The following is an 18,414-nucleotide window of genomic DNA, read 5'->3' on the forward strand; positions in this document are numbered from 1 at the left end:
GCAGGTTTTGGGCTGACCCTCATACCCATAACCACAGAAGATGTGTCAGATGGGCTACCATGTTTGGAAGAGGAAGAGACAGCTGCCGTGAGATACCCACTACTCTTTTAGAAAGAAGTGAATTCTCGGAAACAGGAGAGACAGTGCTGAGTAATTTAAAAATCAGCGGTACAGTGGGATTGTTTCTAAATTTCAAAAAAATAAAAGACAGTCAGATACCCAAGGAAGGACAAAAAAGCTGAGGAAATTGTATAGACATGGCTACAAGATCATTGTGACTGTCATTATCTCCTCAGTGGAAATGACTATAGATTTATGTGTGTGGAGACCTCAGTTCTCCCAATTCAGGTTTATTTCTATGGGGGCTGAGATCTTGAAACATGTGATTTCTGGATTACAAAAATCTCTCAAAATACCTCTTTTGAGAGAAAAAAAAAAAAGCAAGTGATTTCTACTTTCCTCAGGATTTTTGCATCTCTAGTTATGAGCGATTCTGACAAGGAGTCCCAGTGTTTTCTCCTAAGCCCATAGACACGTGTAAGCATGTGCTTCCTAACAAACCTATAATACTAGAAATATCATTTTACTCATTCTGTGTAGGTAAGTACATAACCTTTGTCTTTTTAGACTGTATTTTTAAAATTTAACATAAATTTTAGTGTTCTTGCCAAAGCCCACAATATTTCTTTTTTTTTCCCCTCAGTGGTAACAACCAGCTGCTCAGTGTTCCACCTAAAAACCATCAGGAACCAGACCAGTATCCTAACCCTCATTCTCCAAGCCGAGTTCTCTGACCCTTCCCAGAGGTCTGACAACTGTTTTATTTGTGCCGTGACTCTTCAAAAGCAACCCTATGCTTGTCGGAGCTGAATCTCAGAGCCTGAAAATAATGGATGCTGAGTGGGAACAGAATCATCACAGGCCGCCTTCCTCAAGGAAAACCAAAGCCGTGATGATGCCAAGGACACTCATGGGGGCCCAAGCCACGGAAGAAAGGTGGTCAGAACTTCCTCATCGCCCACTCACACAGTTTTCCAATTAGATGGCGACTGATGTAGGCCAGCACGCGGGCCAATCAGTTTTAGTCTTCCCAATGTATGTCCAGGTAAGTGGTTATTTTTCAACTTCTAAGAATTAAGGCAAGGGGCGCCTGGGTGGCTCAGTGGCTTAAAGCCGCGGCCTACTGCTCGGGTCATGATCCCAGCATCCTGGGATCGAGCCCCGCATCGGGCTCTTGCTCCGCAGAGAGCCTGCTTCCTCCCTTCTCTCTCTGCCTGCCTCTCTGCCTACTTGTGATCTGTCTGTCAGGTGAATAAATAAAATCTTTAAAAAAAAAAAAAAAGAATTAAGGCAAAAGCGAAGGGTATCAATAAACTCAGTTGATGACTTTGACAAGAAGTGATTCAGGGGGAAAAAGAAAGAAAGAGAAAGGCTTGGCCTGGGAAAGTTGATATATTGTTTGAAAACAAACAATAGCAGCAAGAATATGAGCTTAAAATAGAGTAGCTAACGGAAAGAGAGATAGATGCTGTATGTAAAAGAGTATAATGTAGTACGGAATAGCCACAACAATGCCCAAAGTATGCTTTTTAATAAGAAACTTTTGAAACACAGATTGCGTTGGAATATTTTAGTACAATGCAGTGGGGAATAAAGAGCAATTAATCAATTGGCAAAGACATTTTCATCTCTACATTTAGATAAGCTTGAGGACATTTTCCAAAATTCTGCTCAAACTGTCTTTTTTTTTTCCTTCCAGAACATATTTTTGAAAGTGAGGAATTTTAAGAACAAGTTACTGCTCTGCAGGCCCTCATCAAACACTCGTGTCCCTTCTCCACCGAGACTGGTGAACGAAGGAGCTACTCACCACGCTAAGGAAAGCCAGACCGTTGGGAAGTATGTCAATATCCTCTGCGCCAGCTTCTGTAAGTTCAAGAGATAGATAAATGTCACGTTCAAATTCTGTTATTTGTTAGGTCTAACTGGGACTTAGTTTACTTTGTCGGTGCCTGCATTTTTAGGAATGGTTCTAATTTTTTCCAAGGAACCTACAACTCTCTTCAATACACGTCAGTCCAAATCTCTTCCTGTAGTGAACTTCTGACTTTAAATGTTAGATATTTTATGTTTACTCAAATCAAAGTCAAGTAATCACTGCATTTCCAGCTATAATACAGGAAAAGTTGACATCTGTACACTCTTCTGATAAACATCCAGATGTCTGTACAAAAGTAATTGACATCAGGGGAATATTACTTTCAGAGAGAAGGGCTCATAGTCATTTAACCATGCAAATATCCTTGTCCCTTTCTCTGATCATTCAATCTAAAGCAAACACAGACATTTCTCTCATTAACAGAGATAAAACACCTGGGATTATATATGCCCTCTTTAAAAAACAATGTCTGCTTGTTCTCATAAGCAAAGAAAGCCTTCCATTTAATCTTTAAATTTAGGCTTTAAAATACAGAAAACAACCAGCAAAAGAAAATTAATGAAAAATACCATGCACCTAAGCCAGCTGATCTTCTAACGCTTGTCTCTGAACAGGCTACAATTACTATTGATTGTTTATTGATTGTCTGCAGTCCACTCCACACAGCACAGCAAATAATTAGACACAAGACCTTCCCAGTGGTCTCACTGTGTAAATTCCGCAGACAGATAATAGACCCAAACACAAGAAAAGAGGAATAAGAATGGCTTAGATTAAGCCAAATCATGACACATTCTTTGAGTCCACAAAATCCAATCTTCCCCTTTAAGGCCTCTCCAAAGACTTTCTCCAAGATTATTTCTAGGTTGTCAAAAACAAACAGCATCTACACAGCTGTTTTGGTTTTGATTCATGAGTTTTCATTTGGCCAGTTGCCTCCAGTGTCACTGGCTCTATCATAGTGGAGAAAAGCAGAAGAAAATACAAATGCCAAGAACTTCGCTTTGCAAAGACAACTGCAATCATGAACACCTGCAAAGTCTGTTCCTTGGCAAGAAGATATATACATATATACGCTTACGCATGGCATAATGGAGGAGTTCTTCACCTGGACCTGTGGATTCCTAAGGAGTCACAAATGGGTTCTATAGTCTGTGAACTTGTTAAAATTCTGTGCAATGCAAAATGTCATCTGTATGCTCAGCTGGGAAATTGTCTATGAAAAGGATCCTTGGCTTTCAGCAGGTTTTAAAAAGGGTCAGTAATACCTCAAAAAAAGTTAAGAATCCCTAGTCTCTAGTCCCATGGTGGTTCTCAACTGGTAATGCACAGGGATGGGGGGAATTTGACCCCACATGTGTGTATATGCAGCCACAAACATACAAACACACACACTGACAGGCACAGGTCAGTCTGAAGTTTTACTTTCTGGATCCACTGAATAGGAAGTCAATTAAATAAAATTGGTTGCTTCTGTAAAATTACTTAAAGCAATTTAATTTCAATGTGTACATGCTAATACACAAAGTACAAGGAAAGGTATATAGAAACAAATTAAGATTTTATTTATTTATCTGACAGACAGAGATCACAAGTAGGCAGAGAGGCAGGCAGAAAGAGAGAGGGAGAAGCAGGCTCCCCGCTGAGCAGAGAGCCCGATGCAGGGCTCCATCCCAGGACCCTGGGATCATGACCTGAGCCGAAGGCGGAGGCTTTAACCCACTGAGCCACCCAGGAACCCCAGATAAATAGAAACAAATTAACCAGGTTTCTTTGGGTGGTAGGATTATGAGTGATTTTCATTTTCCTCTTTATACTTTTCTTTGTTTAAAATTTTCTACAAACAACGGTACACTTTTAGTAATCAAGAGAAGAACTTTTTTAAAAGATATTTGCATTTCAACCATGCTGTAACTTCTTTCTGTTTAACCCCACTGCCTAATTCCAAGGGAAAAAAAAGTCTTATCTGCAGTTTTCTTTAGAATATTTTCCAGATCTACCCCCCACCGCATCTTCATTTCTATATCCATCACTACAAGAGAATGTTATCATTTCATATCACTGCTGCGGTATGATTACTGCAAGAGTAGTCAATGCTGGAGAAATTTTTTCTCCTCTAATTTAATAATAGGAGTAGTACCAGCAGTAATAGTAATAGCTATTAAGGTATAGAGTTTACCAAGGGCCACACTCCTTGGAAACACTTTACATACATTATTTCACATAATTTCCTATACTCTAAGAAGCATTATTATCTCTTACTTTAGAGTTAAGAATATAGGGCCTTTGAGCAGTTAGGCAAATTGCTCAAGGTCTTGGACTTTGAGTCCTTTTGTCCTTCTTGAGTCCCAAGAAGCTGGGACTCAAATCCTTTAGTTCTGACTTAAAAGCACACAGAAAAAAGACAACCTAGTATAGCATGAATTCTCTCTGTCAGAACCATCAGTGCTTCCTCTCTGAAGACACTTTACTTTGTAAATTTGACTGTGGTCAATTCCATAGGTTGGCTTTCCCTGTAAAAGTTTTGCTTCCATGCCTCCTCCCAAGATCTTCACCAATCCATACTCTGCACTTTTCTGTAAAAGCTCGTTCAAAACCCTCTTGGATGAGAAAGTCTTCTAGCTTAACACATCTGATTTTTTATTTTTTCTTATTCCTTTGGTAATGATCTGTGTCAGAGATGGCTAACTGCCCCCCACTATCCATACTCCCCTTTCTCCTTTCCAGCCACAGGTGCCCGGCAACACACCACAGACATACTCTGCACTTTCTCCCAAGAGTTGTGGCCATTTGCCTCGGTTCAGGTTAATGGGTGTGAAAGCACAGTATGCATGTAATTTCTGGGTAAAATAACTAAAAATAATAGCCACGTCAATGTTCTTTCTACTTTCCTGCTGGGAACTGGCCATAACTGGAGTTCTAGTCCTTGACCAAGAAGCAGTGTGTTGAAGGCAACGGTGTTGCTCTATCAGCCTTTGTAGCAGATTGGCCACCCCGAGCGTGGTCATCTTATCACCCTAGGCCATTTGCTTATCTTTAGACAGTCAAGTAAAGGAAGATAAATTTCTCTCTCCTCTAGGTGTAACTTTACAACAGCAAATCAGCCCTTGCCATTCCCAATAGAGTATCTGAGATATAATGTACCTTTTACTGTCCACTCTTGGCACACTGGGGAGGTATGTGTGTTAATTACTCTGGGAGGAGATACTATATTGGAAAGATAATTTGCAAAAGGTATTAAACCTTTCTGAGCTTTGAGTCCTTCTGTCATTAAAAAAAAAAAAAAGAAAGAAAAGAAAAAAGAATTCTGAATCTCACAGTAGTGTATATTTTGTTTTCCTTTCATAGGTAGAGTGTAAAGTAACAAACTGATCACAAGGGCTGCAAACTTCAATGCCTCTTTTTTTTTTTTTTTAAATCTCCCCAGCAGCAGTTTTTGTAAAGGTCTTGATTGCCAAGTGTATAAAACCACTAATTAACTCAAAGAGACAATCCATTGAAAATTTTATTTTAGTCCAGTACTCTGAATGCCTGCATTTTCAAAGACATTTAGAAAATGTTTTAAGCTTTTAAGCCTCAAATAGACTTAACTAGCTCCTGTCATTATAATTTTTATTATTTAGATGTCGATATTAGGCCAGGTCCTGGGTAAGAGCTTGGTTTCTAACTGTAAGAGATGAGGGGAAGGAATACAGAAAATGGGACAGTGAGCCTACTCTGTGCCCCTACGGAAGGCACACATCCTGTATGCTGTGTGGCAGATGACTATCACTTATTAAAACAGAAAGACACGAGATGATATGTATAAAGCACCAGAATGGCAAAGAGTTCATTTCTAGTCATGGTGAATACAGCACTGGAGAGAGACAGAGACGGAGACAGAGAGAAAGTGTGTGTGTGTGTGTGTGGTGGTATGTGCGTATGGGTTTTGATGGGGATGGAAGGGTAGGGGAAAGTGGTCTTACCTCTTAGGCGGATTGCAGGCCTCAAGTGCATGGCTACTACTGTTTCCAAAGAGAAGACTACCCTTGTTGCCTACCATAAGAAGTCGCTTTGGCCTGTATGGGAATGTACACGCCCCACACACTCTTTTTCCTCGTAATCAAAAGACCACTGAATAGGCGACTGTTATTAAACACATATAACCCCATGCTATTACTAGCCAGTAGGCATCACTAACATAGCGTTCAACAAATGTTCATACAGTGCGTGCTAACCACAGAGCAAAAACAAAAAGAAAGAAAGAAAAAAAAAGCACAATTCTAATTAGCTCTAAAAATGTATCCCAAATGGGCTTCTAATCACTCATCGTCTTCGCTCTGTTGCCTTTTGAAGTGCCTCAGAGGCATTAAACACTTCACAAGAAGGGCCATAGGTGACATATTTCCTCATTCTTTCCAATTCCAGACAGTAGCTCACACACATCACAACATAAAGGTCACAAACACAGACAGACGCCTGTTCAGAATACAAATGTCTTCGGGCTTGTTTTTCTCTGAGGAACCCTCCATCCCAGTGAGTTGTAACAGCAATCCACTTGGCGGTTCATCCTGTAATGTGTCTGGCTGTGCCCTATTGTCTACTCTGAGACTCGAATTCACAGAAGGTGGGCTCCACAGGGCCAAGGGCTGTTTAATAATTTGACAATTATTAACTCAGTAGCAACAGTAACCTTTGAGAGCATGGACTCAACCTCCCAACCTTGTACAACATCCCTCACAGATGCCATCGGGCTCTTGCTTAGCGGCCAGTTCTGGGGGCTCCTCATGATGGCAGTCAGAAGGCAGGGAACAGCGGCTGAGTTTCCTGGGACTCCCAACAAGCTTATTTCTAGGACCGGCTGCCTTATCTGGCACAGATCTAGCCAGTCTGTTATTTGATCCTGAGTTTGTATCTCCCTGCTAAGTGCGACAGTAATAAAGAGGAGAAGCTCCAGGAGAAAGAAGTCAAGAAGTCTAGGCCTAGGGAGATGGGACTGGGAAAAAGTACCAAAGTAGCGATGGGAACTAGGAGACAGGGCATTATAAGAAACAGACGTGTGAAGGAGAGGCAAATAACTGAACCAGAAGGTTCTACCTGAAGTAGAGAAGGCTGCCCTGAAAACTGATAGGTTCCATGAAAATGAAGCCTTCTTGTGTGTGATCCAGCAAAGGATCACTACTCTGTATTTGCTCAAAGAGCATTCTGAGCTCTGTCTGTAGTGAATGTGCTTGTAAGTATGACTTACTGAGTTTATTACGGTTGCCAACTCCAGGGCAATTCAACAATGACAAAATTTTAAACATTAAAAAAATGTATATATATGTATAATATATATATATATATTTATAATATTTATAAAAAGAAAAAAATCTATATATAATACATATATTTTTTTTTAGAGAGAGAGAGGGTGAGAGTGTGAGCATACACACACGCCCATGTGCACACTCACACACACACACACACACACACGGCAGAGGGGAGAGAATCTCCACACATCCAGAGTGGAGCCTGATGCAGGGCTTGATCCCACAAGCCTGAGATCATGACCTGAGCTAAAACCAAGAACCGGATACTTAACTGACTGAGCCAGCCAGGCACCCGACTGTCAAAACTTTAACACACCCACTAACTGAACAACAGTCTCACTGTTAAGAATTTATCCTACTGATATACAAGACCTCTATGTACAATGATGTTCACTGATTGGTTTGTAGTTGCAAAAAACTAAAACCATCCAAATGTGCATTAAGACGGAAATGATTAAATCCACCACGGTACCTGCAAACATGAAAAAGAATGAGGCAGACCTACATGTGTTGACGGGGGAAGGTGTCCACATTGCATTTGGAATAAAGCGGGTTGTAGAATGTAATTTCATATTAAGATGCCACTTGTGAGTAATACATACATATGCGTGTATTCGTTTACATTTGAGCTGGAAATGTCAGGAAAGAGAAGAAAAACTTTCTCTCTGGAGTTACTTGTGTGGGGAATGGAGATTTTCTTGAGAGGTTTTTACTTTCCGTTTTGCGACTCCTCTTCCTTCTGACACCTTCACCAGCCAGCTGCTAGGCTGACAGCACACAGGGGCCGCACACAGCCAAGAGCACAGACTTTACAAAACTAGTTCAGAAGAGTCATGCAACAGGCAAGAAATCAAACCATAAACATAGGATTACACAAATAATTAACAAATTGCAGTGAGTGTGAGAGAGAGAAGAAATACAGGTGCAGGAGATCAAAAAAAGATTGACTGAAGAGGTTTTTATTGATTTAATGTGATTTTTCCTCTGATCAACACTAGTGGCATGCCAAAAGACTGTTAATGAGTTTTTTCGTGTTGGTGGCCAAACAATATAAGGTGTATAACAAGGGTTTTCTCATACTTACCAATTCCTTTAATGAGGTGGCAGTTTGGAAGGTCTACGGATTCTACTTCTCTGGAGGCTTTAAGTCGATTCCTGTTTAAAAAAAAGAAAAAAGAAAAAAAATCTATCTGTTTATGTATTCCCTGCTTTGTTGCAGACAGGGTTTAAAGAGGCTTACAGCAATACATAAAACGCAGCATAAATCTAAAGCAGATAAAAGAGAAGATAGAAAAACAAGGGTAGGAACATAAAATAGCACCAGAAATGAAGTTAAAATAAAAATGCATATCACAAAGTTCTAGATGTGAATGTGGGTCATAAAAGAAAGCCAGTAACTCAACAAATAAAACTTGTAAGGCAAGTTCCCAAGCAAATGGGAACACGGCAGCAGGTCACACTTCTCCCAGCTGTGGTGTGGTGGGAAGAGCTCCAGATGAAGACCCGGAAGCTGAGGGCCCAGCAGAGCTGAACGGCGCTCAGACCCTCTGCGAAATGACACGGGGCCTGATGGGAGGCCAGGAGAAGAGGAGGTTTTGCAGAGCCCGGTGCACAGAAGCTGTTATGAAACAACGTGGAGGCGGTCTCATCCCCATCCCAGTATTTACTGGGTGAGGTCGTTGGAGAACACCAAGCAAGTGTAACAAAAGTACACTGTGCTGTTGTTTCACAGAAAGTAAAGATGAAGAAATCAGGAGGAAATGGTGAACTGTAAAGGAATGCCTTCCCCAGCACCCTGCCTGGGGAGATGGCCACAGAGCAGTTTGGCCAAACACATCTGGGACCTCTTCTTCTGAAGTCCCATGCTGTGGGCTTTCCCTTCTCTTCCCTTGCTCTCTCACCTTCTCTTTCTGTTCTCTAAGGTCATTAAGTCATAATAGGGTTTTCAGAGTCATTTACATTTTTTCCAAAGTGGGTCACACCCACCACACATTTAAGAGAGGAAAATGACCATCTGCCCCTTGTCCCAATCCTATTTGAGTCCTTGACAGCGTCTGACTTCTAGACACTGAATTTGGGGAAGGTTGCTGGTCTCAGCAACATGGGAGAAGGCCAAGACCTACCTAACCCAGAAATTACCAACAGGTGGTAGCAACTATATAATGTGGCAACTCATATCATGTATCAAGGTTCTAATTAAAATGTTAATTGATATGTTATTTTGAGGGGTGCCTGGGTGGCTCAGCCGGTTAAGCACCTGCCTTTGGCTCAGGTCATGAGCCCACGGTCCTGGGATCGAGTCCCATGTTGGGCTCCCAGCTCAGTGGGGAGTCTGTTTCTCCTTCTCCCTCTGACCCTCAACCCTGCTTGTGCTCTCTCTCTTGCTCTATTTCAAGTAAATAAAGAAAGAAATCACTATGTTATTTCAAATCATATAATTCAAATAGTGTCAAAAATTTTTGAAACAATATAGCGATAAGGCAATAAAATTAAAGTGAATAAAATAAATATATGAAATATATAGATGTAGTAAAAATTTAAAATAACACAAAATTTAAAGTAAAGCAATAAAAAGACAATGAATCTCATATTTACCAGTCCCAGGTGATTTAAAGGAAGGAAATATGTATGCCTAGTGTGGTAGCAGTAATAGTAGTGATGATGAGGTTACTGCTGCTGATGACCATGGGGGACAAAAGGAAATGAGTAATAAACACAGCTAAAACTTACTGAGTCTACCACTGTTCTATTTGATTTACCTGAACAACTTCATTTAATTGTTAAAACAACCTTAAGAAGTAGGTACCATTGTCCCTGCTTTAGGGATGAGGGAAGTGACTCAGAGGTGAAGGAATTTTGCTGAGGTTTGGCACCTGCTGGGAAGAACCTTCCAGAGGCAGTACTCTAACCCGCTATGGTATTTTTCTCAAAAAGGGTGAAGGGATCTGTGTTTCTGTCTTAGCAGCAAGCCTGCCTGACCATTAGCAGATGTATCTCTGTAGGCCTCGATCTTCTTCATGCAAAAAGTAAGGATGAGGCTAGATGACCTCCCAGGTTCAGTGGACACTACATGATTCCAGAAACAGATGGAACTATGTCAGTAGGTCCCAGCTGCAGTTTCATCAAGTTTCTGTATCATGGATTGGTTTGGGTGACAGTTTTATGCAACTTCTTATTATGCTCATTTAGCTATACAAACATAAGGGTCATGAGGATTGTCATCTACCTTTTTCAAAGATAAATTATATGGATAAAATAAAATTCAGTTGCGTTTGAACACTCTAATATGGGTTATTTTTTAGAATCAACAATTGACAACAATTGGCAACAATTTTAGATCAACAATTGGCAATTACACATTGCCAATAGGGCAATCTTCCATCAGCTAGTTTAGCTGTACAATATCATCTCTAAATATGCAGACTGCCTACTATTAAAACTCGAGTTATAGGGCGCCTGGGTGGGTCAGTTGGTCAAGGGACTGCCTTCAGCTCAGGTCATGATCCCAGAGTCTTGGGATCGAGTCCTGCATCGGACTCCCAGCTCCATGGGAAGTCTGCTTCTCTCTGACCTTCTTCCCCCTTCATGTTCTCTCTCACAAATAAATAAATAAAATCTTAAAAAAAAAAAACAACACACTCGAGTTATACAAGGGCTGTGCATAACTTCTGGTTAATCAAATCATTTTTTCTTATCTCTCTCTTATAATAAGAGAAAGATGGGATTTTGTTTCCAACTTCTGTGGCCCATCAAGACTTTCAAATTCCTTCAGTGGAAAACTGCTAGGCTTTTTACCTGGTAGAAGCACCGGTTCCCTACCCGTTAGTGAACTTCTGTTTTCTGGGCTGGCAGGCCCTGTTCTCTGACAAACCTACAGCCACCGTCACCCCCTTCCTTCTCCCTCCTTTCCACTGCAGAGACAGGCCAAACATTTGCTTTCCCAGAGTCCTTTGTATTTAGGGGTATTCATATGACTCAGGCTTTGGAGAAAGACATTTTTGTTCCTGATAGAAAAGGCAGACACAAGAAGAGAGCTAACTGGCATCCCCCCTTTCTCCTTTCTTCATAATCTGACCATACATACGGTGCTTAGGACTATAACAACCATTCGGCATTCTTAACATGACAAGAATGAGGACATAATGCCAAAAAGTGAAGGATGGAAGGACAAAAATATAAGAATCTAATTTTTGATATGATTATGGGCTCAAGGGACAAGTTATGGAATGACTCACCTACAAAGTTTTTATCACGTGAGAAAAATAAGCCTTTATTTGTATATGTTACAATTAATTTGATGTATGTTACTTGCAACTGAAAGCACTCCTAACTGTTAAGAGATTGAAGAAGTTTGGGGGAATATACAAAGAGAAAGCTATACAAACCTCTTTGGACTAGCAGATCAATAAGCCCAAATGCATTCGTGCCAAATTAAAAATAAATAAACAGATGGTACAGACACAGATAATGCTGGTACAGCCCCTTTGTTGCCTAGCACCTTGTGTCCTAGCACACTTAGGAATGTACGAGGGCAGAGATAGCAGACATGGCCTGTCAATCACAGCACTCCTTCCCCTTAACCCACAGCCAGCCTCATACACAATGTACCAGGCAACCACTACTGTTCTAGGTTCCTTTTGTTTTCCTCACTTTCCTCTTCTTTTTCATTAAAATTGGGTCATTTTCCTTTGAGTTACAACTATATCATAGGTATAACACAGCAAAGAAAATACACTGTCTTCCTTCAACTGAGTCAAAAATCATTTGCCCAATGACACCCACTGCAAACATGTACATCGAGACTCAGTCTGGGGTCCAGTGACCTTTAAGGAGTCCATGGGCAAAATTCAGGGATCCATGAACAGGGATGGGGAAAAAAAATACATCTTTATTTAAACCTAACTGAAATTAAATATTTCCTTTGATGATGAGTACAGGCAAGAAACCACAGAAATTGTAGATATCTCAAAATAATGTTCAGTTGTAATAACTCAGTTATTCATTTGTAGATATCTCAAAATAATGTTTATACTCACTGCTACTTCAAAATATCTATTGCTACACATTAACTACCTTTATATCTACTTAAGGCTTTAATTAAGAAGCCTATGTTAGGGGCACTTGGGTGGCTCATTTGTTAAGTGTCCACCTTTGGCTGAGGTTATGATCCCAGGGTCCTGGGATCGAACCCCGTGTTAGGCTCCCTGCTCAGCAGGGAGTCTGCTTCTCCCTCTCCCACTCCCCCTGCTTGTGTTCCTTCTCTCGTTGTGTCTCTCTCTGTCAAGTAAATATATAAAATCTTAAAAAGAGAGAGAGAGAGAGAGAGAGAAGCCCATGTTATTACATCATATATTAGATTTAAAAAATAGGTTGGTAATAGTATTTAAGTATTCAAATTAGTATTAACTTACATAGTATTTAATTTTGTTTTGGAATCCTATGTGTTTCATTTTATGCATTTAAAAACATGATGCTGGGGTGCCTAGGTGGCTCAGTGGGTTAAGCCTCTGCCTTTGGCTCAGGTCATGATCTCAGGGTCCTGGGATCGAGCCCGGCATTGGGCTCTCTGCTCAGCGGGGAGCCTGCTTCCCCCTCTCTCTCTGCCTGCCTCTCTGCCTACTTGTGATCTCTCTGTCTATATCAAATAAATAAAATCTTAAAAAAAAAATAAAAACATGATGCTGACCAAGGGTCTATCAATTGATGAATGGCTAAAGAAGATGTGGTATGTATATATAATGGAACAGTATTCGGCCATAAAAAAGAATGAGATCTTGCCATTTGCAACGACATGGATGGAGCTAGAGAGTATAATGCTAAGTGAAATAAGTCAGAGAAAGACAAATACCATATGATTTCACTTACACGTGGAACTTAAGAAAAGAAAAAACCAAATGAGCATAGGGTAAAAAAAAAAAAGACAAATGAAGAAACAGACTGTTAACTATAGAGAACAAACTGATGGTTACCAGAGGGGAGGTGGGTGGGGGGATTCTTGAGATAGGTGATGGGGATTAAGGAGGGCACTTGTGATAAGTACACGGTAATGTATGGAATTGCTGATTTACTATATTGTACACCTGAAACTAATATAACATTGTGTGTTAAATGGAATTAAAATAAAAACTTAAAAAAAAAAGGGAGAGGCACTAACACACACAAAAAATAAATAAAAACATAATGCTGAGGAGTCAAGACTTTACTAGACTGCCAAATGGATCAAGGCACAAAAGTCTAAGAACTCCTGCCTGAACACTGTTATTACAGGTAATCTTCATCAGGCACCTACTATGGAGTTGGTGTTGCTTTAGCACTTTACAAGAAAGAACTCCTTTGGGGCGCCTAGGAGGCTCAGTGGGTTAAGCCACTGCCTTCAGCTCGGGTCATGAACTCAGGGTCCAAAGAATGAACTCCTTTATCTTTCATAGCCCCACTATGGAGTGCGTAGTATTAACATCCCCATCCTACTGATTAGGACCCTGAGGCACAGAAGGTGAAATAAAAAGCCAAGAAGCCAGGTAAATAGTGGAGCTAAGAAATGAATTCAGGCTATCTGGCCACAGAGCTTGAACCCTTAACCAACAGTCATTACCATGAAATCAACTTCCATTTCCTTTTTTTTTTTTTTTTCCTATTTCTTTTCTAAGTTGGCTTTGTTTTTTTTTAAGATTTTTATTTATTTATTTGAGAGAGTGAGAGCAGGAGCGGGGTGGGGGGGGTAGGGGCACAGGAAAAGGGAGAAGCAGACTCCCCGCTGAGCAGGGAGCCCAACACAGGGCTTGATCCCAGAACCCAAGGATCATGACCTGAGCCAAAGGCAGATGTTTAACCCAATGAGCCTCCCAGGTGCCCCTCAATTTCTATTTCTTTCACTCAGGAGAGAGCATTACCCACCGTGAATAGGATGAGATGGTACAATTAGTTATTAAGTTGCCTTATCTCCAGCAAAGTAGAAACACAGTGTTACTACCTGGTGTTCCTTTGTTCCATATTTCATGGCCTTTGAATTTACCAACTCCATCTTTTAAGTACAGGCTTAAATACAGACAAACAGGGGCTTTATCTTTTAAGTACAGACTGGTAACACCCCTTGGAATTTACCCTTTGGGCCCCGGTAATGCCTGTAGTACTTATTAACCAAGAATTTATAATTAGGCATCTTAGGCTGGAAGTAATTTGCTCCAAAGGCAGAAAAGCTAGGAGGCAGTGGGGGAGCTGTGGCAAACTGTATTTGGAATCAGAAGACCTGGTTTGGAGTACAAGTTCAGCATTAATTACCTGTTGAACGAATTAGCTGACCCCCTCCAGCCTCAATTTTAACATGTCTAATGCAGAAAGGAAGACATACATGAAGACTGAATGAAGTTATGCCTTAAAAAAAAGGGTAAAAGGGCTTTTTTCCCAAATGTCAGTAAATGTATTTTTTTCGTGTAGGGGCCCCTGTATATTAGATTTAGGGTGGCTCAGTCGGTTAAGCGTCTCTTGATTGTGGCTCAGATCATTGTCTCAGGGTCATGGGATTGAGCCCCATGTTGGGCTCCACACTCAGAAGGAGTCGGCTTGAGATTCTCTCTCTTCCTCTGCTCCTCTTCTCTCACCTCTTGAAATAAATAGACAAAATCTTTTTAAAAAATGTACATTTTGGCTTAATATAAAGAACTTCTGACACTTTTGACACAGTGAATAGAACACAGTAGTCACACAACAAATGATAAGAAGAGTAGTTTAAAAAATAAAGCCTGACCTTGCAGAAGTGTTTGAAAGCAGACTGGATAGCTTTTTGGTACAGCTGTCATAAAATCTATCAGGCAACAAGCAGAATGTTCAGATGCTTGTTTTAAGGAATCCTGCTCATTGCATAGGCCTCTAATGTACTCAAGTCTCATGACTCATCCAAGGTTGTGGACTTTGCAACAGGTAGCCACTGGCCTGGGGATATTTGTGTATTTCTAGTCCCCCCCTTTATTGCTCAACTAGGGAGGAGTGGAAAAGTTGGTATAATATGCCACCCTCCGCTGGGAAATTTACCCAGTTACAGTTCAGAAGGAAAGAGACAGCTTTGATTCCACTTATCCATCTGGGACATACTTACACTAAAAAAGTATTCATTATTCATCTGAAATTCAAGTTGAAATTTAAGTGGGTGCCCTGGGGGAGAGAAATAACTTGAGTGCCAAAGTGCCATCTCTAAAAATAGGATAATGAAATAGCAGGCACCAGATGACAGCAAAAAACGAACAAAAAACAAAACAAAACAAAACAAAAAAACCAAAAATAAGTCTGTGTTTTGAAGAGTCTTTCCTTATGGGGAAGCAGGAACATGCTGCTTTTCAAGACAGACTCTAAGGGTCTGAAAGGAGAGAAGCTACGCATTTGAGCACTCCATGTGCTGTAAACAGCGTGTACTTGATATTCCACAAGCACAGGGCGGCCAGATAAAATACAAGAGGTCCGAATTTGAATTCCAAGTGAAGAATGATATTTTAGTATAATTATGCCCCAATATTGCAATGGGATATGCTAATACTACAAAATGATTCGCTGGTCATCTGAAATTCAAATTTAACTGGGCATCCTGCATTTTTATTTGCTAAATCTAGCCACCTATCACGTATTAACATTCTTCCACCAGCTGATTTGGGAGTTCAACTATCCAATGAAGTTACCAACCTAGAAAGTCACTGCTCAGTAAAATTTATGGCAGTCAAATCTTTATAAAGAAAAGATGCATTAAATTGTGGATTACCTATAAGGTACATTCTGTGTACATTAGCTTTATTTACTTTTTCTTAGGTTTGCAACTGTAACATCATTTAAAGGGACTTAAATTTAAAATGTTAAGATTAGTAAGAAGAAAAAACTATTATTTGTGGGAATCCTGGTGGTTTGAACTTTAAGACAGTTTAACGAGCTTGTGAATTTAGTGCTACTGCCTTTGAAACTGAGAGCTGGACAGATCGTACAAAATCATCCAACTCAAGAATGTTCTGCAGAGCAGGTTGGGTATTAACATAACATGAAAATTAAGGTCAACATGTCCATTTCCTCCCTCCACCATGCACCGCACCGTTCCTCCTGCTTGCATCCCTTTATCAGCAGATGAGCTCCAGATACAGGACAATAGAGACAGAAACCCTGGCAACACCTTAGTCTCCCCACCCTGATCAATGAGGCTCCAGAGTCTGGGACCCGTCCTGTTATTCTCTCCAAACTACAGTAATACCTTAACTAGTTTCCCCATGTCTACTCACTGTTCTACTACTTCTCAACTGTAACTGCATAGTAGAATTATAAGGAGAATTTTTAAAAATAAAAACCACTCATGCCTGGGCCCCACGCAGAGCCGCTGAATCAGTCTCTGGGAGTGCAGCCCAGACATCAGCCCGCCAGCAGATTCTAATGTCCGGCCAGGATCCCGAGCTATTGCTCTCCTCCAACCCATCCTTCAAGTTTCATCTCTACAGCAGCATAATTAATCATGCTTAACAGCACAGCAACTGATTGTTTTATATGGTTTTAAACCGATTCCTGTTTAAACACACACACCTAACATCAACAGCTCTCCTTTGCCTCTCAAAGCAGGCCCCAATATTTGAACCTGTAGATAACCATCTCAAAACCTACCCTTCCCCCAACCCCTACCATTCTCATCCCCTAACTTTATGCTCCCCTCAAGTTGGCCTACTGCTAGTCTCTGAACTTCCCCACCCTTTCCGCTCTGTTCACCCTGCACTTTCCAACCTGGAGGGCCCTGTAGGTGCCTCACTCATCCCTCAGGGCCAACAGTCAAATAGTCTCTCTCTCCTGAACTCCCCCTTCAGGAGCTGTAATCTCACCCCCTTAAGCCTGCAGGGGTTTGTTTGTACCTTCTGGACATCCTAATGGCTATATTTGCTTCATTTCTCTCCTTCCCCTGTAAGAAAGTGAACTTCTTTAAGGTTAAGGACGGCGCCCTCACTCCATTACAGGAGCCTAGGATGGCACACCGGACACAGTAGGGAATCCGTATTTCTGGGATCCTTTCGCACGACGCTTCTAAAATTGGAGTTGGTAATTTAGAAACTATGATGTCGACCCATCCGCGGCTTTCATTATAATTAAACTGGGAGATGGACCAGGCTTGTGCTGTTGGACATGCTGCCTTCAGGGTTCCTGAGTGAAGATAAATAAGGAAGTGATGTAAGAACAGTAGGAGAGTATCTCAAGTTGTCTTCGATCTACAGCGCCAAGATTAGAAAGCTGAACAATTTCTCAAACTATGCAGGGAAGGGATGGTACGCAACTTTATTAAGACTGAAAGACGGCAGCTGGCTCGGGCACCAAAGAGAAGCGGCACCAAAGACGTGAAAGAAAACTTTGTAATTAAGGGTTCAATGCATGAGTAATAGTTTTGCTCCCAGTTAAAGCAAAAGTTAAAGCGCTGGACTTGCCTGTGAGTAACTACAAAGCCCTCGCTGGGCAAACTGGGTGGCAAGGAACTGGGTAAGCAGCAAAGGCTTCCCGACTTCCCAGAAAGCCTCCAGACTGAGCCCAAACTGCGTCGGGTTTGCTGGAAGCTGGCAGCGAGGGCGGAGGTGCTCGCCGAGCCGCGGAACCGAGAACAATCAGGAGTTCTCCCGCCGCAGCCCGAGAGTCCCTGCACGGCCTGCGCCCGCGCCGCCGCCCGCGGCCACCCGGGCCCGGGGCCCCCGCTCGGGGAGGGCGGCCCCCAGCCAGGCCGCGCGCCGACCGCCGGGGGCCAGCGGGCCCACCTACCTGAGCGCCAGGAGCCTCTCGCCCAGGAGCGCCAGCGCGATGCCCAGCAGGCTCAGAGCCACCAGCCGCCCCATGGCGCGGGAGCCGGCGCCGCCTCGCTCGCGCCGGTCGGGGAGCTCGGTGGGCGGCGCCCGCCTGCCCGCTCCGGCCGCGCTCCGCCCCGGCTCCGCCCTCGGCCCGGCCCTTGGCCTTTGTCACGGCGGGCCTCCCGGGACGTTTTCCCAGGGACGCCTTCCCGGGACGCCCCAGTGCAGGTTGAGCGCGTGAAACGCGGCCTCCTCCACCTGGTTTCGCAAACGGAGACACCCACGCCCTCCCCCCAAACCTCGAGCCCCCGCGTACCTTTCTCACCCTCGTCTTCACAGACGTTCCTTACTCCATAGGCCGGCAAGAAACTTCTAGATAAAGTTTGAAAGATCCTTTCTCGTT

At 42.1% G+C, this 18,414-nt stretch overlaps 1 protein-coding gene across 2 annotated transcripts in view; it reads right to left on the reverse strand.

Annotated features, from left to right (window-relative positions):
- Nucleotides 1-18,116, reverse strand: part of PON3 (paraoxonase 3) — a gene marked incomplete at its 5' end in the record, with an annotated part of 66,116 nt that extends 48,000 nt beyond the window's left edge. Inside the window, 3 exons of one of the 2 annotated variants that reach the window (XM_080818704.1) lie at nucleotides 1,871-1,926; nucleotides 8,315-8,385; nucleotides 17,986-18,116. In XM_080818704.1, coding sequence (XP_080674830.1) covers nucleotides 1,871-1,926; nucleotides 8,315-8,385; nucleotides 17,986-18,059 — 201 coding nt within the window. The remainder of the gene's footprint in view (nucleotides 1-1,870; nucleotides 1,927-8,314; nucleotides 8,386-17,985) is intronic. The other variant, XM_080818705.1, reaches the window with a different exon arrangement.
- Nucleotides 18,117-18,414: the final 298 nt, after the last annotated feature.

Source organism: Martes martes (genome assembly GCF_963455335.1).
Source record: "Martes martes genome assembly, chromosome: 11".
Lineage (NCBI taxonomy): Eukaryota > Metazoa > Chordata > Mammalia > Carnivora > Mustelidae > Martes > Martes martes.